Consider the following 25,298-nt stretch of genomic DNA (forward strand, 5'->3'; position numbering starts at 1 on the left):
AGACTGACATCCAGCTGTAGATCTCCCCCAGTCTCAACACACAGCAATCAGGACACTCTGTACTCACACACATATATACACACACACACCTCTGTGGGACAATGACACAGCTATATATCTCAATGGACTGTCATCCCTGACAGCTTAAGTAGCCCATTACATTATTTACCTTCCAACAGCTCTTTGCCTGCCAGTAGTGGGTCAATGACATCACATTTTTTATGCTTAAATCCATTACTTTCAAAAAAAAAAAAAACACACACACACAAAAGAGGAATACTGGTGCATGTAATATTGGAAACTGTTATACAGCACTCTCTCAGATGTGAAACCACATTCAGTTTACTGGAGCACAGTTTATTTCTGGAGTTTTGGTGCTCCACTCAGAAAAAGCCAGTCAGACTGAAAACCATTCATCATAAGGAGGCCTCAGCAAAAGGACAGGGTGTGGACTTCCCACTCCCATTGGAGACCTTGTAATGACAAAATGGTTTCAGGAACACAAACCCACACCACAGACAAAGTCAGCAAGGACTTTTTTGCTTCATAGCTGTCACCTATAAAAGTGCAGTATCTAACAAGCATACAGAATAAAAGTTTTTTGTCATTAAAAACCAGCATGTCTAATTTAAACAGGGAAAGAGCAGAAACATTTTTATGACTGAAACTTTTTCTTTCATTTTCCCCTTTTCATGCAAAAATGACCCAGCCAATTAGAATTTCAGAGCTTGTGGTTCCCTATTACTTAATTAGCCTACTTTCTAAGGCAAAGTATAAAAAACAACATCATAATGACTAAAACGTATGAGTTACTGACCAGGAATGGTACGGATACCATGAATATTACTGTAGATGAGGCTACTGAGGCTCAAGACTGAAGGAAGGTCTTCTCCGAAACACATACTACACTACAGCAGACATGTATGTATTTCTGTTTATGCTACAAATGGTGCTCACACATGAACAGCTGTTGCACTCAATTTTAAATTAATGGCTTTGTGAAGCCTCAAGGACATGGACCAGTGATGAAATTTACATCACACTGACCATCATTAAAAGTACAATTTCAGCTTTAAGCTCTAGCCTTAGTCTCAGGAGTGCATAACTGTACTGAAATACAGCTTTAGAATTACTGACATTTGACCCATTATGTGAAGCCAGAATATGTCAGAATCTTAAAAAAATAAATTCTATGTGGTTTTTGGGCCTTAAGGTTTCAGTGAGAAAAGCTGAATGTAAATGAAATACAGTTTGTTTACAATAAAGGCGCCACTGGGGAATTTTTCATCCCTATTTTAATATTTTCCTGTTGGAATGTAATAATATGTATCCAGATAAACCTTTGCTGCTACATGTTCTAGTTGGGTGCAAAATATTGCAGGTCCTTATCTACACAACATGTATCCTTATTTTTCCTTTGCTCAATGATATTACCCTTTCTCCTGAAGAATCAATAGCATTTTATTCGACACCTCTCTTTTAGCTCCCACTAAAGGTTAATGCACAAGAGATTAGATTGGTGAGAGTGCAATTCTTTCATTTGCTAAAACTACGGCTGTGAACTGGCCTTTGTGATAAAATTCAATCAATTGATTTTCATGCGCAGAAAAACATGAGAGTGAGGTGATTTATTTAATCCTGGCTTTGGAAATGCCTCAGTTGAATCCACACAGCCTTAGGTATGAAAATATTCCTTGGTTTTGATCACTACTCAATATTTTTTCCACTCAAACAACCTCGTTACAAGGGTACTTGAAACCCATTTAACCAAAGGCCAAACATTCTCCTTCAAAGAGCTATTTCATGTAAACAAAGTGTCTGTGCAGTGGAAGCAGTTTACACAGTAAAGTCTCTAACAGAGTGATGCATGTCTTCATGTAACATGTTTTGGTTAATGTGACCACATCTCCTCTGACTGTCGTCGTCCTTTAAGCCTGTAGTGCAGAACTTTTGCTCCCCCACCCTTCCGATTATGAGAGTTATTACACAGACAACGAAAATGCATCGAAAAGAGCGGGACTGTAACCACAGTCACAAGATTTAAAACTCCCGTATTCTGTAAAGTACAGAGAGATTTACCTGGTGCTTAATCAGCAGGGTGTGAATTTGTTTGGCAAGAGATTGAATGTAACAGACGTTCATTTATATGTAAAAGTCCCACACTCCAGCTTAAAGTAGGTTTATTTCTGGTTGTTAGCTGAGGAGTGCTGTAGTCACAGTACTGTGTGCAATGACTGAAAACGCACCTCGTTGCCAAAGTTGACAGGCCCTTTGCTATCCACAGCTCGTTCTCAGGCCTGAAAAATCACTGTCTGCCTTAAATACAAACGTTTTACATTTCTTTGTAATTCTTCTTCCTACTTTTATGTCTATTTTTACATTACAAGTGTTTTCTTTATGACGGATTTTGAACTCTGCTGTATCTCCATTTCACTGTAAATCACACTTAACCTTATTCTGAACTGCATCAGAAATAAAGACTATTATTAGTACTACATTAACGAAACAGGCGCAAAATAATGAAATCCAGCTCGTGCAGGCTCTACCAAAATGACATTTATATTCATTGTAAGAGGGGAAATCCTGCTCCACTAAAAACCGAGCAGCATTTCAAAATCTCATTCTCTTCACCACCTGCAGCTTTAACACAGCAGGACTTGAGGGGAAATGGCCATCTCTGGCTGTGTTGTAAAACTGATAAAAAAAATTTAAAAAAAAAAAACAGAAAAAGGAAAATCCTTGCAGTGTGCCTGCTGCCTCAAGGCACCAGTTATTATGGATTGTCAAAAGACAGGCACACACACATACAGCGGGTGAACATAAACAAAAAAAAACCCATAAAAGATAAAGAGCAAAGATGGTGGCCAAGTACATAGTCTCTAACTTCAAAAGCGCTAAAAAAAAAAACTGTGTTATTTGATAAAGAAAGCAGAGTAAAATGTTGAACTCTTCACTTCCTCTTTCTAGGTCCAAGACAGAGATGCACAAAAACTGATTTTTTTTTTTTCATATGCCTTAGTAAGAGAGTCATAACAAACTGGAAATTTCCTCCCAAGTGGGCATGATTTCCAATGAATTTCATTTCTCTGGAGCCATTTCTTAGTCAACTAAATAAAAATATCAAGTTAGTTACACTGAGCCCCAGTGTGTAGTGAGTGGACTCTATGAACAGTGTCTATTTTGAGGCAGAGCAAACAGAATATCAATTAAACTTCAAACATTTTGTGTAACTGTTCACAGGAGGTGTGGGCGCTTAATCATGTATCTGGTTGTTTGTTGTTTGGTCTTGGTGAGGTGGTTTAAAGATCATTAGTAAATAATCTATCAGCAGGGTGACATAAAGTCTCAAATGACTTGAATTCCTCTTGGGCCACATCAGAGAAGCAGTTTGTTTGTTTCCTTTTTAAATTCCTTATCAGTTATTGAAAGAAAATGCAGCTGTGTAATGTTTAACAAAAGTGTATGTGTTGCTATGGATGCTTGCACACATGCGTGAAGTGTAACAGCAGTTGTAATGAGAAAAATCTATCCATTAGGGTCCTTTAACGAGACTCAATCAACATGGCTTTTAATGAGTTCCTGCTCCATCAGAGAGCTGAAGGACCTGACTGAGACTGGAGACAATCAGAATCAGACCCCTATTAGCCAATAAAATCCACATCTCCAGCTGTTCTAGACCTCCACTGAGCTGCAAGTCTTTTAAGCACAAGATCTAACCTAACAAGCACCAATAACTGACTGCATTACAGAGGGGTCATAACAGGCAAATTCAAAGCTAATTTGTGCTGTTATGATGTTTCTTAACTGTGTGGTGGAGAGTCACGTTTCCTGAAGCTTGATTTGTAGTTAAGCCTAGCAGATAGTGGCATTGCTATAGATATGCTGTAGCTGGTCTTTGCGTCCTCACAAATATAACTGCGGCGGTTACAAAGATATCATGTAACTGTAATTTGGTCATCTTGTGTGTTCTACAACTTTTTCTGATGCCAACGTAGAGTGTCGAGAGTGAAAACAAGTCAGGGAAAGTCCCATTAAATAATGGTGAATGTGGTGATAACACAGCAGTGGCCTCCTATTCACTAAGGAGACAGGGCGAAATTGAGGTTACCTGAATGTAATTACAGTTATAAAAAACATACTGTATGCAGCCAGTGTCACTGTGTATCACAGTAAATCAGAGAGTGCAGATGCAGTTACCATGGTGAATATAATTAAGTGTCAAGTGTTGTGGTGGTGCTACGTCCCAGCTTGGACTATAAACCTGTGGTATCTGTGTCAGGAGTCTCGTTAACCTCATGCATCAAATATAAATATAGTTTAACATGAGTGTTTGTGGAAACCCAATGTAAGTGAGTTCAGCAGTAGAACTTAGAGCTGCTGTGATATGGTGCTCCTGAAGCCAAATCCAATATCTAATTATTTTCATACCCTCATAACAATATAAAGAAAAATTCAAGGTAACAGTGCAAACAAGTGGTGGTTTAGTTGGAGAGCAAGCATCTAATCACAGCAGCATTTATTTACAAAGAATCTAAAAGGCACTTTTACATTATACAAGAGGCCATTTCAACTTCCTGCATTATTTAATATTAGAGGAAGAAAGGTCTGCGTCTGATATAAATAACTTGGCCCAGAATGACTGAGAACAGTTCGCCCTTCTTGCTATACTAGTGATGCCAAGACAGAATTTGATGGTCTGTCCACCTGTAGGACAAACTATATTTATGTCCTGCTAATGCCTTTTATCTTAAGGTGTTCTGACAAGCTTTTATCTGAGAACACAAACGCAAATATAACGCTATTCACTGTTACTATTGTTGCTGTCAATGGTTTTTTCTGACTTTTTTTTATCTTTGCTTCTCCTAATGTTATTAAAATATGACAACAGAAGAACACATTTCATATTCTCTGTTCCTGCCATGCACAATAGCGGAGAAAATACTGCATGACTGTACTGACACAGTGTGATTTCGCATTACACTAATGATATTGTGACTGTAGGATACTAGACTGTCAGGGCTGTGGTGGGGAATCTGACAAGTGAGAACCCATTACTCACATTTAAATTAGAGTCTAACACTGAAAAAAGCTGCATGTCTCCCTACATTTACACACTTTCTCTTGATATATACGTTATTATGTGGGGTTCTGTTTACACAGTTGACACTTCAAGGTATTAACTGTCAAACTGCAATAAGATGCGGGTTTGACTTCCAAACAGAGTAGACAAATATGTGACTGGACTGACTCCGATGGCCATAAAATGTTTGCACTCTACTTTTAATACATTAACTGGAGGAGGGTAATGCTTCTAACACATCTGATGAAATTTCTCCTGGTGATATGTTGCTTTAACTTAAGTCCTGAGAAAAAAAAAAAGGAATCGCTTTCATTTCCATCAGTGTCACTGAGACATTACACTTCAGCAAAGTCACAGCGGTAAATGGACTTGTACTTGTATAGTGCTTTTCTTGTTGTATCGACCACTCACAGCGCTTTACACTATGTGTCACATTCACCCATTCACACACGCATTCATACAGCGCTTGCTCTATTCTACAAAGCACTCTAACACATACACACCCATTCACATACCGTTGCTACACACATTGGGGGCAAAAGTGCTACTCTACGGCTCAAGTAATTCTTTTGATTCTGTTTCTGTTCTTCAAGGTGTTGAAGTAATAACAAATCAACTCTGAAAACACACACTTCATACATTATCTTTTTTTGTCAATCAACACTGCTTCTAGTTTTTTTGCTATATTTCTGTTCAGATCTCAGTTTCACAAATGTTGTATAGCTTTCAACAATTAAAAACAAGTCCATCATTTGGACAGATGCTGGTTATTTGTTTGACAATCATCAGTGATACATTATCCAATTATAGCTTGACATGGGTCAGTGAATTAAAATGAAATTAAACTTCATCAAGACTCGTCCATGTGAAGATGTGAAGAAAAGATGAATAGTCGATTAGAGCCATGTTAATGTGGATTATTAATCCAGTCCAATTATCACCGCCAAGAAAGCAGAGAACATAGAACACCACCTCTCTGTCTTTAGGGCCCTCTTCTTTCTATTACTTACAAAGCAATTAATTAGTCAGTACTTCTTTAATTAGAAAGTCCTTCTTTAATTTGACACATTACCAGGCAACCAACTGCTAACTCAAATTACTGTTTAATTATGCACACTGCCACATAAACACACATATACACAGACAGTCTTCTCTCACTGTGACAGGTCAGTGTGTGTGTGTGAGAAAGCTGAAGGCGTGATGCAGTTGTGACTGACAGGTGGTGTTGGCACGGTAACAGACAGTCAGGCAAAAAATCTCAGTGGAGCAGTTTCCTGCTGCAGCTGCGTGACCTCCAAACAGGCCAGACAACCAGAGCCTCAGGACATGGCAAGCTAATCGAAAAAAACAAAGACTGCACTAAGCTACTTTTTTTTTTCTCCATACCGCTACCAAATAATAAGATTATGCAACAATTCCCATCACAGTTATTTGATGTTGGTAGAGGAAGATTTAGGGGAATCTCTAGGTAAGAAATCTAGCTGTTGTATCAAAGCTCTCCTGAGCATTCTCTGTTTTAGGTCACAGACACTTGCATCTAAAATTCGACATGGCCAAGGGCAAAAGCAGTGAGGATTTGAGACCACAGAGTAATCCTGCAGCTGTGGCACAATATCTGTGAGTGAGCCGTTGTCCATACCTGGAGGCAGGATGGTTCGCTTCCTCTTCTTGCTATTCTCAGCTGTGTTTTCCAGAGAAGGACACTCCGTCACCAGTGGTCCACTGGAATTGCTGAACTGGAGAGGATCGTTGTTGGTTGCTGGATCAAAGGGCAGAGTGTTGAGTCCTGGGAGACACAGATAACACAGAAAGCCACATTATAGCAAATAAAGCAATGGCTCCTGACAAAAGGGGAAAACAACTGTGAGAGATGAAAGAATGAGAGAACGCAATGATCAGATTCCAGCTCTACTACTGTGCTTTTCATGTCTGATCCTGTTGGCTTCATTAAAGCTGCTTTCACACATGCATAGCAAACCTGATTTTTTTTTTTTTTTAGACAGAGCTGTATGTGTGAACAGAGATGTCTGAATCAGTCGCCCTGGACATTAACCAGACTGCCAGCTCCCTATTATAAAGTCAGTGCAATCTCCAAGTTAGGCCATCTGTGAATGGAGCAGGTAACTGTCCAGAGAATTCACAGCGATCAAGTGGGTGTGTTCATGATGTTCTCTTCTGCAGCACTCGTCTTCTACATGCTCTACCTGCAAGCACCACCCCTTGCCTGAACCAAATGGAACATTTCCAGTAGGTGAGAACGCATTTCATAGGGTGAGAAAGTGTGAGAAAGGGCAGCACCGCTGAGTTCATATATGAAATCAACTTAAGATACACATCACTAAAGACTTTAATGGCAGTGGCACTGGTGGATCCATTCAAGCTATATTAAACTCAAGCAGTAATAAGATTTCAGTACAATCAAGTACAAAAGAAAGAAATATAATTTTAAATTAAACCACTAAACAAAAATTCCTCTCAAAATAAATGTAACCAAATTTTCCTCAGCAGCAGATCAGGTGATAGGATCAAAATCTCCAGAACCCCTACTGAAAAGGACCTTGGGGTCAGATTGTTTTCTCCACTTATGTTTCCAAGGTCAAGATTAAACTTTGAAGCCTATATGGACGACCTTTAAGGACCTACATGAACATTCATGACCTTTAAGGGCCTACATGGATGACCTTTAAGCCCAGTTGTCATGCATTTTGGATCAGAAGAATTGACACATACAGCATTTCATTCTCTTCCAATCAAGGTCAATCTTAGCAAGGCCAAAACTGCTAAGAATATGTATCTTAAAAAATGCTGTGAGTTGTAAAGATCTAATAATATATACCGGAATAGCACTTCCACAAAAACAGCATCTCTCCCTAATTTGATCATTGAGGTATAGGAGGTTCTACACTGTAAGAGAAATTCAAGCTTGAATATTCCATATAATGAGGACAATTTATCAGACAGTTCAGTGGAGGCAAGATTTCTCACTGTTATCTTACAATAATAGAATCAACAGTCAAATCATGAATACAAGACAATAACAACACTTACATCCATGAGAGATGAAAACAAAAATAATGTGGAGATTGCTCCTGAGTCCAAATAAATGATAAACAACTTAACTCGTGTCTTCTGCTTAATGTATCAGCTATTCTCTGCTCTTTAAGAGTTGTGTTATTTGTTTAGAATTCAGAGCAGGGTCCTGGAGAGACTCGGCCTGCATTCATGAAAAATTCATGACACTTCTTTTGTGCTCAGATTTGTTTTTCCCTCCATGGCACAAGAGATCAGAAGGCCCACATTACGGTGGCTCTATCAGAGGTCTGAAGGACCCTAATCAGTTAGCATCAAACTCAGACACTGCTCTAAACGTCAACAACATAATTATTAGGGAGTTTAACCATAAATCTTCTTTTCCTTATAAAAAAGTGATGTTCTGACACTGCAATTTTGCAGGAATATTTTCATTAAGGTGTGTGCTAGTGCGTTTTCATGTTTTCCATGCAAGGCCGGATCTAATGAGATTATAGATTTCTGTGTCAACTGCGTCTTCACTTTTCATGAATTCAATCAATCAACACCAAGACTGATAAGTTGCTTAACAGAGACTGACATTCAGACAACGAAAGGAAAAGAAGAAAGAGATAAAAAAAACAAAGGAACCCTGAGAGTGAGGAGAGGAAAGGAGAGGAGAGGAGAGCAAGGCAGCATGAACTATTTAGTTTTTTCAGCCACAGAATTTTACAAACTATTAACATGCTATAAGTGCAAATACTGGTTTGTGTACAAACATTTTTTTCCTCATAGACACACACTCATCCTGCCTTAATGTATCTACCGAAAGAGAACAAAATGTCTCAAAGCAGAGGTAAAGGTTGTGCTTACAGTCCAGACAACACATCCTCAGAAATAAGGCCTTCAAATACATTAAACCTGTGTGTGGGAGACGTGTTAGATTTAAGCAGAGGGAACAGCGTACTTGCTACAGAGTCAATCTACATAGATCTTCTGTCTGAACTCACGCATAAGATGCTTAAGTCAATTGCTACTCAGCATCCATCTGTCACACTTCTTTAAAGATGACTGTCAATATTTTAGAGAGTGAGATGAATCCATTGCTCTGCCAATGTTAATTCTGTCACCAATAAACAGCTACAGTTTTTATTCAAAGAGGCAGCCTTCAAGTCATAAGAGTTCCTGTGAAAAAAGGCCAAGGGAGACCATGGAAAGAGTGAAACAGCACTGTACACAGCTGACAGGGAAATACCACTTAACCTCACCAGTTACTGTGTTATTCCAGTTGAAGATCAAGGCAAAAGTTTACTCATAACGATGGATTTATTCTGATATTTCACAACCTTTTCTTGTAAACAGATGCCAAGAATAGAGCAGGACTTCAAAAATGTGGTGTAAAGGTGACTGGCGCAAGAGGAAAAAGGATGAATCAAGAGGAAAGAAATTTATTGCACTCAAATGTCTCATTTAAAACTCAAGTAGAGCTACATAGACAACTGTATCCAGTACATTTTTATGTGGTTTTTGGTGCCTTATTTGGCCAGTTCTGGAGGGAAATTGGGGTTAAAGTGTTTGGCAGATTCAGCCTCAATGTCCATCATTATTTTATCTCATGTCAAAAGCTTGGGTCTCTGGGTTTGCGCTTAGGAACAGTTGTCAGCGTTCAGAACCAGTAGTGGGACAGTTACGGCCAACAGCAGAAATATATGCTGATTTAACAAGGAAGGGTGGGAACAGAGCTTAAGACTGGAGCCTGTGAGTGTGTGTATAGTGTAAACCTGTATATTAAGAATGTCTTTGCTGGATCATTGCCCCTGTCTGCAGTGCTACTCATATATCTGCAGGCTGATGGATGGCGTGTTTAAGCTTCAACATCTGGCCAGAGGGAGGATGATGTCAGAGAGTATCACTCCCCAGGGGAGGAGGAAAATAAATACCAGGAGGCTGGGTGGAGACAGGCGGAGGTTGTGGGCCAAGGGACTGCAGAGTAAACGAAGGAAATGACAATGCTGGGAACAGGGAGACAAACTTTATGCTCTGTGGCCTCAGGATGGAATACAAGAAATATCACAAATGAAACTGACCTGATCTTACATCAAGGATGCATTAAGAACATGCCCCATTAATGGTATAGTGAGCCAGGCAAAGACAGGACCATTAGAACACAATGAAACTCAGTGAGTCATTAATACACCATTTAAGTGCCTTGGATGTTAAAACCAACAAGAGCATCTAGACCATGTAGGATATGGGGAAATGTGTGCTGCATGTTATGTCACCATATAATTAAGACAGGTTAGTAACAGGCTAAAACTATGTGAGCAAGGCCAGAGAAATTACAACAACAGCTTAATTTGTCGAGTCACGTAATTCTCTCATAATCTCATTAATTTATTAAGATAATGAATAATCATTTTTTTCAGGTTTCAGCTTCTCAAATGTAAATATTTGCTGTTTTTTGTTGTCTTTTATGATAGTAAACTGAGTATCTTTGAAATTTTAGACCACTGGTCAGAGAAAACAAGCAATTTGAGGCCATCAGACATTGGGCTCAGGGGAAGCTATGACGCGTGTTTTTCAAAATCTTGTGACATGTTACAGACAACATGTTACAGATTAATCCATCACAATAATAAATCAATGTTGAAATCAATCCTTATTTGCTGCCGTAATATCTTAAGTTGGAACCACACACATTTGGCTGCACTGTATACTATGAAAAACACACAATTAAGTGACTGAAAACCAGTAAAACACTGCTTTTTGGTAAGTGGTGGTAATCTCATTTGAAAGCAAAGCTTCTCAAACCCACAAATCATAACAAAAATAAGTAATGACTCAATTCAGTGGCAGGGAAGGAAACCACAGTACAGAAGTAGAAATTTCTACTGATATGGAAATAACGGTTTGGGTCAGTTACACTAATTACAGAGAACACAGGTAATCAAGTTTGCCTGCAACAAAGAATTTTGAAATATGAGCATCATTAAATAATTAGTTCATAATTTGTTCTTAATAATGACTTCAAAACACACTGGCAGCTTTGAGGATCAAACCTGTGATCTTTCAGGTACAGATCACAGCTTTAACCAGCATGCAACTGAACTGCAAGGATTCTTTTACAAACACATTTGTGCAAGTCTCCTAAAGTCCTTAATCTAACTCTTATCAGCTAATAAACCCAATGGTACAATATGCATAATGCACAACAGAGGGAAATGTGCATCAGCATAGCATTGTGACTAAGTGCTTAAGTGGGGGGATGGCCTAAGCAGTGGACTATTAACCTAAGATAGCACTGAGAAACATATAAGGGCCATGTAGACTACTGCACATTCATTCATCTGAACAAGGCAAAGGGCCAGATGGTGGCACACAACATTAACATATCCATGACATCCGAAATAATTTTGCTTCTCTGACTATTCCACTACATTACTAAACCATAGCTGTCTGTCAACAAACCCGCTTTCAGCTCCACTGATCTGTATCATGAAACCAGCTAAGTGGCTGAGCACATTCACGTTATCAGGACAAAATCTAAAGAGGGTGAATAGGATCAACTTTTCCGTCACAGGGAGGTAGTATTGTATGAAGGGCAACAGAATATTCTCCAAGCTATGCAAAATCTTGTGTCAATCAGCAGCAAAATGAAGTTAGTTAGGGGAGAAAATAAAACTTAACTGTTGCCCCTACTTACAGTTAAAAGATACAGAATGCACAAATAGACAGAGGGAAATGGCTTCACAAACACCACTTCAGTTTTGCAAGGTCATGAGCTCACAATTGGATCTACCTGACTGAATTAATACAGGAAAACATTATTCATGACTCACTCAGATTTAGCTCAGTAGAGGGAATAGGGAGTGAAGCTTCCCAAACCACTGTCCCATCACAAACATGAGGGCAAGGTTTCCTAGTTTTTATTCTTTTGAATGAATGTTGTTGAGTAAATGTTGACATTATCGAGTCCATATTGTTAACATTTAAGGCACAGTAGGAGTGGACACAATGTAGTTAGGGTGGAAAGGACATAAAATGTCTTCTAATAATGGATTAAAATAAGTGTAATAAGAGAGGTCACATTGTCCACTAATGAATTAGGTAATGCAGATCAAAAGTCACATTCTTATAATGTTCAGAATCATGCTGCACTGTTACTACCGCAAGGCTGGCGGCTATGGGTTGCAGTAAAGTGACAGTCACAGGCTATAACTCTTGGTCCTGTTGGGTGGCAGCTGGCAAGTCTACAAACAAGATCCCAAATTAGTCTTCAGTCACCTGAAAGGTTACTGATGAAACGAAGTCACAAGACCTCCATTAGATCTCACTAAAATGTTTCTACACACATCAGTCACCACAATAAAATGAGATATCGCTCTATTCATAGCCTCAAGTGTCCATCAGAACAACAGAACATATTCTGGCCCAGGCACGAGCTCTGAGCCTCCTAAAAAAGGTAGCTGACTGAAGTTATGAGTGCCCTTAGCAGATGTATAAACAAGGTGTCTGACTGATGTGGCTTAGCAATGGCTGGCAAAGCATGCCAAGCAGCTGCGGCATTCCCATGAGGCTATTAGCCAAGCTTTTCACTTCCTGTGTATTTATAGCATAGACAAAGAGCAGTTAAAACAGCAGGCAGTTTGTACAAGTGGAGGACAATTTCATGTACAGCTGCACTATCCTGCAGGCTTTGCTCATATCAACAAATAAAATTAATGGTTGCGAACATCCTACTTTGTTTCTGACCCTTGCTTTAGCTGAAGACAAAGCAAAACCTTGATAGTCTGTCACCCATTCAAACTATGGTCACATAACAGATCACAGATGTAACCATAGCAACCTCAGTAAGCTCTGGGCTTCAACGAAAAACTTTGTTTGAAACTTCACATCCGAGGTGCATAATTTTCTTTGTCAGTTCTGTGCACCAGATTTACAAAGATGTTAATCACCACAAAAACTCTCCAGGTTTCTACATACCATCTTATCATATTCTTGATCAGGACTGACAAACTTCAACCAAGTAAAAACAAAACCTTGGCTTTCAGTTAAACCAAAGACTAATTAAAACATCACTGAGACGGCAGTCTGGAAAAGCTTCAGCATCTATCACCACTCAAAGTGTGACAACAGGAAGTCTTACAGAGGAATTATGGTGAATTCGATGGTCACAGTGACACTGTTAATCCATTCTGACCTCGGGTTAAGTTTAACTCAGGTGTGCATAAATCAGATGAAGAGGATATGGCAGTAACCACTACACTTTGTAGTACACAATTTTTTCTGCTACACATTTAACTTGAAAAAAAAAAAACTAGAAAATTGGAGCTATTTATATCAGTCTTTATATATGTCAAATTGGTCATGTTCCAGAGTCTTTTGGGTTTAAATTGCTCAAATTTTGCAGTCAGAGTATACAGCCAGTCTTTTATTAACTTGACATTTACATAGTGTACATATGAACATCTCGGTGGGCATAGTTTTTCCTATGGCAACTGGCTACAATCTGCATTTTTAATGTAATCGTTTCTTTAACCTTCATTGAACAGTTCACACTATCATTATTGTCTGAGGATGCAGCAGGTGTTATCAGTAAAGCCAAATCACAGTACTGGCAACAAATGTTGCACAGGGATCACATGGGGAAATAAAGTGTAAAACACTGAAGCGATGAATATTCATCGCCAAGAATACCGCCAAAAAAATATTAAATTACAAAGATTATCACTTTAAAAGACTGGTCACATTTAATTATAATTACACTAAAGAAATTTAACCTGGCATTTCTCAAATTACACTTAACATCAACACAACTGTCAAGCCAGTTCTAGGAAGCAATCAAGTGGTAATAAGGAGAACATCCAGGCAAAAAAAAAAAACACTTTTAACTCAGAAATAAATGGATTTCAAAAGACGAACAATAGCAAACATAGCACATTTCTTCTACTATTACACTGTGTTATCACGTCCTAACCAGTAAAGTAGAGAGAATATCCAGTATATTCAGTATTTTGCATCTTTAAGTAAATGTCAGAGACACCAATCAGGGTTAATATCATGATAAGTATGTAGGAAGAATTATGTTTTTACAGTTGGGAGTTTGGTAAAGGTTAATCTATTCCCTGATGTTGTGATGGCATTTTGAAATGATGCTAGCATTGGAATATCTCATTGTGCATGTACGAATTTCCCCCTGCTCTGCATGTGATATGAACTCTACCGATACATTGGCATATGGAGCTGGAGCACAGTGTGACACGTAAAGGGCAAACACATAATGCAAAGGATTACTAATGAGGAAGGAGGGCAATTAATTTTTGTTTTCCGCTCCTGTGTGTGTCAATATCTCCGGTGTTCACGTCTGCTCTGCTTCAAACACAATCTCAGGTTAACATGCGCATTGAGGAGCACTAGGTCACCATAATCATGTCATGACTATTCATAAACATCACTGACAAGGAAAAAAATCCTCTTCAGACCCCCTCTGTCATTCCTCCGAGCCTCAGGGAATTCACTGAAGGTTAATTTATTTAAATCTTCCATCCACTCATCTCTATTCCATTAAACTGACTAAGAATCTTTGGTTTGCTGTCTAATCCGCTTTCTACTGTCAGAGGCCTGTGCCCTTTCTGCAATGCAGTGAGTGAACAGGAGTGTCTGTGTGTGTTAACAAGACAACACAGCGGTGGATAAGGTCATGTTGGCTTACACATGCATGCGCAATGTCTTCTGAGAGCAATGCATAACGGACTAATAAGTCTATGAGGCACTCATGGTAGGAGGCAATAAAGAGAATATGTAGGTTTGTCCCAGGAGAACTGTTCATATCTGCTGTTCTCGGGGCCCTAGAGTATCTAAGCTCTTACCATCTGTCCCCTCCTTTGAAAGACAAGATACTTTAATGCATGCAGTGTGTGGTCAGATCAAGATAGCAAAAATTAGGCTGCAATACAAAGGATATCTTGGCTACGTGGGCAAACCCTGTATCATTATTACAGCATGGCATGCGTTATGACTGGCACTAATGCTCTTATGCTAATGACTTTGGAAATGCTAACCCTTCACTTAAATAGTTGGTGAGGCTATTTGCAGTCTGTTGGAAAAACATCCAGCCTATGTGAATGCGTTTTTGTGTTCCAGAGTTATGGCTAATGAGAGGCTCTCTGGCTCCAATGTACTTCAACAATGGCATGCTGTGTGTGAGTGTGGCCATGAACGGATGTGGTCATCTCTAAAACACACTTTGCTCGATACCTGACAATGCTGTATATCGGCTCTTTGCTGCCTCTATTACACGAGGGGATTCACTTGAAAACTTTAGTTTCTGAGACTTGGTGGCCACAACTGCCACAAAAAATAATAAAGCAGCTGAAGCTAACAGAAGCTCTGAATCCTGTGACAGACACAATTTCAAGAAAACATGGGTGCTCCTTCAGAGTAAGGCGCAACTCATCTCTCCCAATAAAAATGGGATTAGGTCACAGAGGGGACCAACTGTGCTTTTATAGTTTCAAATGTAAACTTGCACAGCACTTTATAAGGAACATCTTACTAATACTGGGAGGGGTCTCCATCTGCTCTCAAAAACAGCCTCAGTTCTTTATGGCATGGATTCCACTAGTTGGAAATATTCCTTTGAGATTCTAATCAGTGTTGACATGATTGCATCACATCATTTCTGCTGATTTGTCAGCTGCACATTCACTCATTTGTTTGAGACTACATTTGCAACACACATGGTGAATTATCATGCAGGAAGTAGCCATTAGAGGATGGTACATTGTGGCCGTAAAGGGTTGCACATGGTCAGCAACAATACTCAGAAAAGGCTGTGGCATTCAAACCATGATTTATTGGTGTTGAAGGGCCCAAAGTGTGCCACAAAACATTCCCCACACAATTACACCACTACCACCACTACCATCAGCCTACACTGTTGAGACAAAACAGGCTCGGTTCATGGATTCATGTTGCTAATGCCAAATTCTGAGCTCACCAGAAATCAGGATTCATCAGGCCAGGCAACATTTTTCCAGTCAACTGTCCAGTTTTGGTGAGCCTGTGACCACTGCAGATTTCTGTTCTTGGCTGACAGGACTGGAACCTGACATGGTCCTCTGCTGTTATACCCGATCGGCCTCAAGGATCGACAATATGTGCATTCTGAGATGCTTTTCTGCTCATCACAGTTGTAAAGAGTGGTTATCTGAGTTACTGTCAGCTCTGACCAGTCTGGCCATTCTCCTCTGACCCCTCTCGTCAACAAGGCATTTCCTTCCACAGAACTGCTGGATGTTTTTTTGTTTTTTTTTCTCATCATTCTGAGTATCTCTAGGGACTGTTGTACCTGAAATTCCCAGGAGGTCACTGGTTGCAGAAATATTCAAACCAGCCTGCTCTCCACCAACAATCATGCCACAGACAAAGTCACTGAGATCACATTTTTCCCCCCATTTTGTTTTGATGTGTGATGTGAACATTAACCAAAGCTTCTGACCTGTATCTACATGGTTTTATGTATTGTACTGCCACCACATGATTGGCTGATCCAATGCACGAATGAGTAGGTGTGCAGGTGTTCCTAATAAAGTGCTCTAAAAGTGCATGGTGACATGCACTTTTAGAAGAAGATGATGATGACATCTTCTGGCATGTCTGTTTGTCCATAAACCACCACTTCATTTTACACCACCTCTTGTTCTCTCCCATCTGTCCTCTCAAACGTAAGCTCCTCTTAATTATGCCTCTCTTCTCACTCCAGTGCTTTGGCCCCATCTACTTCTTTCCATTTTTTGTCTTATTTCCTCCCTACTCTGAAATCTCATGCTCTATAATTTGCTTCAGACCACCTATATTTTATCCTTGTGAGGGAATGGACTGAAACAGACGACGCAGGAGATTTATGTGTGAGCAGCTGCCATCACTGACACAATCTTTTAAAAGCAGCAAGATGTACTTGCTCTTGTCTTTTGCCTTCTATTGCAAGAGTCCATCTTTTGTCTTTCATTGGCCATTTCCTTATGTACAACTGCCGCTTTTTGAGGTGTGGCAAGCAACAGGAAATATCTAATATCTAGGCTTACTAATATCTAAGGAGAAAATACAGAATAACAAATTATGTGGAAGGAGGAAAGGGACACTGGGGAAAACAGCACACAAAAGGGTCACTGTTTATTCTAAAATGAAAATTTCTCTCTTGGATTAAATATTTCCGTTGTTAATTTCCTGTATTGTTATTGCCGTCCTTGTTAGTCATTAAGCTTCAAAAGCTCCCCAAAACTGTGAAAGACGTCAAACAAGGACAATGATCTGGTTTCAGACAGAAGCTGCGTAAAGTTTAGCAAGAATCTAGTACTAAAGCTATCCACATTCAGTCATTATGACAGACAATGTGACTCAAAGCACCAGGTCTTTCCTTCTCTTATTCACCCTCATTCTCTCATTTTGCATTTCAGGCATCTACTTCATTTGTCTGTACCTATGCTTTAAGCAAATGGCTCATGCTATTCACAGTTTACTGGGGTAAGTTTTAAAAGAGTAAGGTTTTCTCTCTTTAAATTTGGAATTGAAGACTTTCATGACCTGAGGCCATGTGAGTGACATACATATATTTCTTCTGAAGCTGCAAGAATTAGTCCTTATTTCAGTAATTACCTTCTCCAAGAACATTTAGCCAGAAAAGATAAAGTTCATGTCTGTAATAATCCATAAATAGACTGAATGGTAGCAGGTTACAGTTCAAATAAGATAATATGTTTTTAAAAATAGAGGATTGAGCCCTGCAGCCAGTGCCACATGAAAATTTGCATCATTGAGCTAAATCAACTCATAGCCATTCTGAGAAATTACTTTTCCTGATTCACAGTCAGTGTCACAACTCCACAGATTTCTTTGCAAACCATGTTTTAGTTTGGATTTGAAAAGCACACCCACACCTTGTCAGTATACTTCAGAACATCCCAGAGGCTATACTTAGTTTCAAGGAAGGTAGATAAGAAGCCCTATTCCCTTGTGTCCCAATTAATATTAAAAAGGGGCTCCTTAGTTGTTTGTATTGTTCATCCTGTGCATGCAGCTTCCTCTCACTTCCCCTCTCTGAAATGAGAAATCAGTGTGATTGAATCTGAATCCAAATGTATCAGACCTCCTGAGTGACAATACAAGTGAGATCTCAGTGCTCTAGATGCAACAGCCCATTTTCAAAAGACAATTCTTCCCCTTTGATGCTATTTTGGGATGTATCTAACATACAGGTCCGTAGAAAAGAATTACCAGATGGCTACTTGTCATTCTCCATGAGTCGGAGCTCTGAATTGTGGTCCAGGAAGTTGAAGTCCTCACTGTGAAGTCTGATGTTGATCATGATCTACACTGCTAACAGGGACACATATGCTGCCTTGGTGGAGCCACTGATTAGCATACAAGTGATGATATTTTTTGCTTTCAGTAGTTAACACCTGTTTCTAAACAGTTTTGTGAAAAACAATCTGAATTCTGCTCAAAAGTTGACAGGTGTGAACGCCATATCACAGCTGTAGATTCTGTAGTGATCAATTGATGTGATGTTTTACACTACTCTTAGATTTCAATCACCACAGCTCGTATCCGCAGGCTTTCAAGTGGTAGCTACTTGAGCCATCCTTACTTTTAAGCTTTCGACTGGGGATCAACCATCTATGGTGCAAATGAATCCAAATTACATTCTTGAATGTTCAGATCGCTGCAGCGTCATTTAAAGAAAACTGTAGTTTAATATAACTTGCTTTTGTAGCTCTGGCAATAGCTTTGTTTTAGTGCATTTTGAAATATCGTGTTAGGAAAGGAGGATGGAAATTCTAAGAAAACACTCCTGCCTGGTAATATCGTTCAAACTCCATTGCCCAGTCTGGCAAGCAGGTTTTTGGTTAAGATTTAAAGTCTCAAGCCAAGCTGTGATAATCATAATGGTCATCATCATGATGGTTAAACTGGACTTCAAGTGTAAAATCAGCAGAACACCCCTTTAACATTTTAACTGAGAATAACCAACACTACCTGAGTATATATCAGCACAAAAATTTAAGACACAACAGTTCCTCTAAATAACAGAATACACAATAAATGGCCACATTTAAGAATTAAGTCCTCCATAACAAATTTCATTTTTGTCCCTTTTTGCCCTCACCAAGTACAGACATGCTAACATTTGGAGCTGTGAGTGCAAAAAAAAAAAATTTAAAAAACAATATTTAGTCACACATGAGAGTGCTAATGGACCCTGTGGCAGAAAATGTCAACACTCATTGTCTGAAGTCTCTTGTTGTTTTGTCACTGGAAAATGGGAAGGAAGGTGTTTGTGGCAAAGAGCGTTTTAGTGTGCCAGAAGGAATTATTCAGTGAAGCAAGAGAAACTACTTCCTGTAATGACCAGGGAAACAAGTCAGGGAGAATCTATTCCAAAAGCTGCCACACTGAAATTTAAGGCATAAATAAAATGAATAGCCGAAGTGGGGCACAAGAGCACAAAACAACATCTTTGTTTTACTTCGGGGATGCTGGGAGCACTTGGGGTCACAACAGGTTGCACTCAGTCAAGTAAACACCCACTTAGGAACATAATGATTTATTTGATTTATTCAAATGCCTTGGGTTTCCACTGATGCATGCTAAAGCTAAGCTCTGACTCATTTAAAGAGGGAAACATAGTGACAAAGGGTAAAGTGAATCATCTTTTTAAATGTGACCCCTGGTGCAAACTTTACTAGCAAAGTATGCCAGTGTAGGAAGAGCAGTAATGCATCAAATTCTGAACAGTAAGTCAAAATGGCAACATCACAGATACAACATTAATAACTAATGTTGTCAGGGAAGATTTACTACGTTTGCATCAGAATATTGTAAAACAGGAGAATTTGAAAAATCTGTAGTGGCAGGATTACTGCTGACAGCATTTCCAATTACTCCAATCAGTAAATGAAGTTATCCCTAACCAGGGCTTTATTGGCTTGTGCCTTAGTGCCGGAGTGTAGAAAACGTCTATATTGTGGTGATTTTTGTTCAGTGAATCAGCCAGCTGTAGTGGAGTATAATAGTGGAGGAAAGGCAATATGCATGCATCAAGCAGCATCCAGAATACATCAATAAAACTTTTCACTTTAAGGTATTTTGGCCTATATTTTAATCACATCATTGTTTTAAATCCTTTATCATTTATCTATTAAGCAAAAACATCAAGCATTCAGGCTTTCTGAATGTGACGATTTGCTGCTTTTCTTTGTTTTGTACAATTATAAATTGATTTCCATTGTGTTTTGTAGTGTTGGTTTGACAAAACAAGCAATTCAAAGATGTCATCTCTAGAATTGCGATGAGCATTTTCACTATCCTTTGACATGTTATAAACAAAATGATGTATTGATTAATAAAAAAAAGAAGAAAAGTTAGTTGCAGCCCAACTGTATATGTTGAAAAATGTCTTCAGAGGGAGTTACATATTTAGAAGTGACTGCACATACCCTATTAATAACCTTAGTTAGAAAAAAGTTCAAATAGTGTCATAACAGACTCATGATCTGCAGGCTGCTGCTCAAGAAACTGTCTTCCCATCTACCCACTGATGTTCGATCACAGCTTTACTTTGTCAAATCTGTCCTCTTCTTGCTTATCTCACTTGCCAACAAGCACCAGAATAGAACACATTTTGTGACTCTGGTGTCTGTCTGTAGAAGCCAAAAACCTCTTTTTGAAAAATAAATCTTAAGTGGATGTTCTGAAAACTGGCTGTAAATAAAATGAGCTATCTGAGTGTTTTAACTACCCCTGCTTCCATGCAGTTTGTCAAAGCCAAGAGAAATGCAAGCACTACAAAATAAGCAGATCCTATACTTCCTGTGATTTCTGTCTGCAGTTAATGGAGCCAAAAGAATTACAAACTAAACAGCTGATATAACCTGAAGACAGAGCATCGGCTTTGGGGGAAAATCTGCTACTTAATTTGTTCATTGCCAAAAGGACATGCTACTTAAAGTAGATTCACTAACAATGAGTCTTCCCATAACATGTCCACTGTGCAGCAGTGTATCAAAACTGTCCATCCTGCATTTGTATCATACATCGCAGCAGTCTCACAACTTACTTTGACAGCAATTATGGACAATAAACAACAAAATAAAAATGGGATCACTGCTCCTTTAGCACTCAAAGTTCGGGTCCACATAGGTCCACACATTTCCTCAGCTAATTTTTAATTTCTCTCCTCATTCTGACCTAGTGCAGGAGCTGTGTGGCACAAATGTAGCATGGCAGCCTTGGGTGCTAGGGTAACTATCTGCTGGCCTCTTTGAAATTAGTTATACATTCCCTACTGTTTGCACATTCCATGCTATTTCTCAGGAGACAAGCTCCAATAATTTAACAAAACAAAACAATAACTTTGCAATAATACCATCTATAATAGTCCTTTTTGCAGTGACTGAGTCTCCTTTGATGGATGCTACAGAAATAGGACAGGAAATTACCTTTACAGGCAGTAAATGGCTTGGTCATGGAGGCAATCAGGACAAAGACAATTAGCCAGTTCATAGATCACACTTATCTGGCTATAGAAGAGGCAACCAAGCCCAGCAGAGGCCATTCAACCAATGTAATGAATAAAGAGTCCTACTTCCATTTGAAGCATATATCCATTAAGAGATCTAATGCATTGAACGAATGCTGTGGTGGGAAGTAAGATTTCTAGTAGCTGAAGCAGGGTTAACAGTGCAGCACTTCCTTGATTAGATTTTTTGTTAGATCTACAGCTGCAGCTAGTCCTGAACACAGTTTTTCGACTTTGGTTCAATTTTGATTGGATTAAGGAAAATGATTCTCAGTGAACAGACAAAAAACCATATGAAATGTTGAAGAAAAAATGTTTTTCTACACAGGGGTTGCTCAAAAATTCTGGCAAGGTGGGAGCAGAGCGTTTTAAGTGAGGCTGCAGTTCGGCAGCTCCAAGTCTCCATTTCTAAGCTCCCCACAAGCATATGAATGGATGTCATTGGCAGATTTTTCAAAATGTTATGCCAATATATCAGTAGGCTATTGTATTTGTATTTGCCCATTCTTAAATTCTCAAGACTAAAGATACTGGCCTGTAGAAGTATGAGAGGCGCATTATCCAGAATAATACTTGCCCTGTGCAGAATGCATTATCATTGACACAGGAGAGGGGAGGGAATGTAATTTTAACTGGAGTGATTCAGTGATCTCAGTCTCGTTCTCAATCAATTTCAATCTCCCTCTCAATCAATAGAGTACTTGTCTAACAGGAGAAGCTGTTGCCAGGCACACTGTATACCTTGTACTCTTTTTCAGAAAACTCCTATGTCTGATATTCTTTGTGTAGTTCATTAAATATGCATACTTGACACAAAGATGCCTTCTGGTATCTGGCAGAAATAATATGCCCCATCAGGATTTTATGGGAGAATTGAAACAATACATTCAAGGTGCCATTGAGATTATTCATTAATATTACCAACTGCCAATGTATCATGAATGAATTTACTGGTGTTGCTTTGCAATCCTACTTCCATTTGGAGAAGTCGTGGTTCAATCCTATGGTCCTGATGTAAAAAAAAATAAAAAAATAAAAAATGAAGTCACAGAGCAGCCCAGTTCAAACTCAACAGCCTCTGGCACATTACATTGTCCTCTCTTCCCTTTCTACTGTTGTTTTCCACTTATGGCTCTGTTTTAAAGGGAACATCTGAACAATAATGCTAATAATGCTATAAATGCCATTTGGAGAAGATACAATCTGGGTAAAGTGCTAAGTAGGGATGAAGTAAATTCACATTGTATAAGTAGATGTCTAACATAAACTAGCATGGGAAGAACATCTATTACTGAGGGTCAGGTTATAGGTCAAAAAGAACTATTTCCTTGGATGCGGGAGGTGGAGAGGAATATGGGAGTAACGGTGAACAGTTTCAGACTGTCTCTACAGGAAGACTTTAGTGTTATACTCGATTGTACACTGGAAAGGTGCATAACAAATTTAAAAAGTGCTAAAGAGAGAGAGGTTCAAATGCTCCTTACTTTCTCACTTCCACATACCTGGTAAGCTGCTGTATGAAGTGGGTGCAATATATCATATTCTTCACTCAATACACATGGATTCTAAAAAGGAAGTCAAACAAAAGAGTTGTTTTGTTTATTAATATTTCTGATCTGATTTTAAATCCAGAACACTGCATCACCTCAGGCATGTGAAACAGGTGCAACAGTCTAAAACTAATGGAAGCCAGGATCTGGATGTCAAGACTGAATGCTACAAATGGATTTCAGGGGATAGACAAAATAATCTACTGATGCACTAGTGATTTGTGGAAGAATTACAAACAGATTAGCAAGACTTATTCATTATATAGAGCCAGCCTTAGTGAAACTCTAACATGGTCAAACCTCTCAATACCTTGAAGCCCTCTGTTAACCACCCTGTCCCAGAGCAGCTGATGAACAGCTTGTGCTATTTCTGGATGATGAACCACAGCAGAACCCTAATCCTGCACTGTACTACAAGACCCAGTTCCATACCATTAGTCTGAATACCTCTGACGACCATAGTAAGATCATTAATGAATGACACCAAATGTCATGATGCTGCTTCATGTCTGGAAAGTGGATAGGGAAAGATTATCTATCATCTATGCATGCTAAACTCATGGAAACATTAAAATGTGAAGTGAAAGCTGCTCTGTTTATATTCCCTTGCAAGAGAGCCCCTTGACAAATGAAAACAGCATTTGGTGATTTAAAAGAAAAAAAAAAACAGATACAACTACAGACTTGAAGTATGTTTTTAAGAGCTTCAGTGGGGAAGAGGACGCCCTCTAAACTTTAACAAGATGTTAATTCTTGGCTGCGTTATTTTCTGGACCAGGTCCAGGGGAGTTATGATTGTCAGTGCAAATGAATGCGAAACTGAATTATGGGATTTCATTGCAGCAGCACCCATTCTGTCATTTTATGACTATTATAAACTATGGTCTCTATTATTCACTATTATACCGAAGGGTGTGTGTTAAGAAGCAGCTCACTCAATGCCTGCTGGGAGAGGGAAATATAGCTGAGTGTTTAACCTGCATCAAATAGCTCCTAGAAACTTTTTGAAATTCATTCCATATTGACTGAGAGAATGCCACTTTCTTTTTTATGTTCAAGTTCAGACTGTGCCTATCTATAAAAAAAAGAGTAAATATGTGCATTATATTTTCATGTCCTCCCTGTATCAAAATGTCTGGATTCAGGTTGCTTTATAACTCTAAATGTTCTGATTTTTGACATGGCCTCAGATATCTTGATCAGAAGCATATTGATGGCATCACATCAAGCCAACTACAAATGCTGCCCAGTGCAGTGTCCCCTAAGCAGCACCAACCACATATACCTGAAGTGAGAGCTTCAGCTCATTAATCACAGCAGTACCATAATAAGACAGTAAGGTAACAATGAGTGAGTTTTTTTCCTCAACTGATCCAGAGTGCACTTAACCAGGGCAGAGTACCCTTGAGATCTCTAAACCCTCAAGAGTCCCTGTTTAGCAATCATTCAGAGGCCAAACACTGTTTTGGAGCCAGCTCTCTGGCCAGTTGTTTATATGACTCTACATGTTAACAGTCCTAGTGCGACAACCTCTATTACAAAAGGACCCAATGGGAGACTTCAGCTGAAAGCAACATGTGCAAAGCTTGGTGTAGAAAGACAATGAAAAACAACCCCAAACAACTAGTCTACCATGGGAATATCTCTCATCCCCACATTGCTCTGTTTACCTTAAAGCAGCTCCTGAGGATTAAGTTCTCCCTAGGATGCACATAATGACAATTTGTGTGGCATGTCACTCACAGAGAGAAATCCACTTCACCAGACAATGCTAAATGTGCTCCCCACCTTGTTCTCACACAATGACTCCCTTATTCCGAAATTAATTTGCAGTTAGAAAGGCATTTTCCCTTGAGTGCTGCTGAAGAGGTGTCTCCATCTTGCCTGTTCTCTTGGTAGTGGTGTTGGCTAATGAGGATCCGGTCAGGAGGCTGACGCTGACAGCTCAGCTCTTCAAAAGCCTTTGTCAGAATATTGCTCCAGGGGAGATTTGAGCAGCCAGCTGCCCACAGGAACACTTCCACCATGGGTATATCTCTCATTTCCCCATTGCTCTGTTTACCTGCGGGCTACATGTCTG

The 25,298-nt window shown here is 39.2% G+C and overlaps 1 protein-coding gene across 6 annotated transcripts in view; it reads right to left on the minus strand.

The window, feature by feature from the left end:
* The window catches only part of enox2 (ecto-NOX disulfide-thiol exchanger 2), a 163,390-nt gene that overhangs the window by 81,114 nt on the left and 56,978 nt on the right, over positions 1-25,298 (minus strand). For 4 of the 6 annotated variants that reach the window (XM_018694163.2, XM_018694161.2, XM_051072500.1 and 1 more), the window contains one exon: positions 6,720-6,866. In XM_018694163.2, the coding sequence (XP_018549679.1) occupies positions 6,720-6,866 (147 nt within the window). Of the gene's footprint in view, positions 1-6,719; positions 6,867-23,170; positions 23,234-25,298 lie in introns of all 6 variants that reach the window. The other 2 variants (XM_051072501.1, XM_051072502.1) reach the window with 1 other exon arrangement.

This window comes from Lates calcarifer, linkage group LG8 (assembly GCF_001640805.2).
Source record: "Lates calcarifer isolate ASB-BC8 linkage group LG8, TLL_Latcal_v3, whole genome shotgun sequence".
NCBI lineage: Eukaryota > Metazoa > Chordata > Actinopteri > Centropomidae > Lates > Lates calcarifer.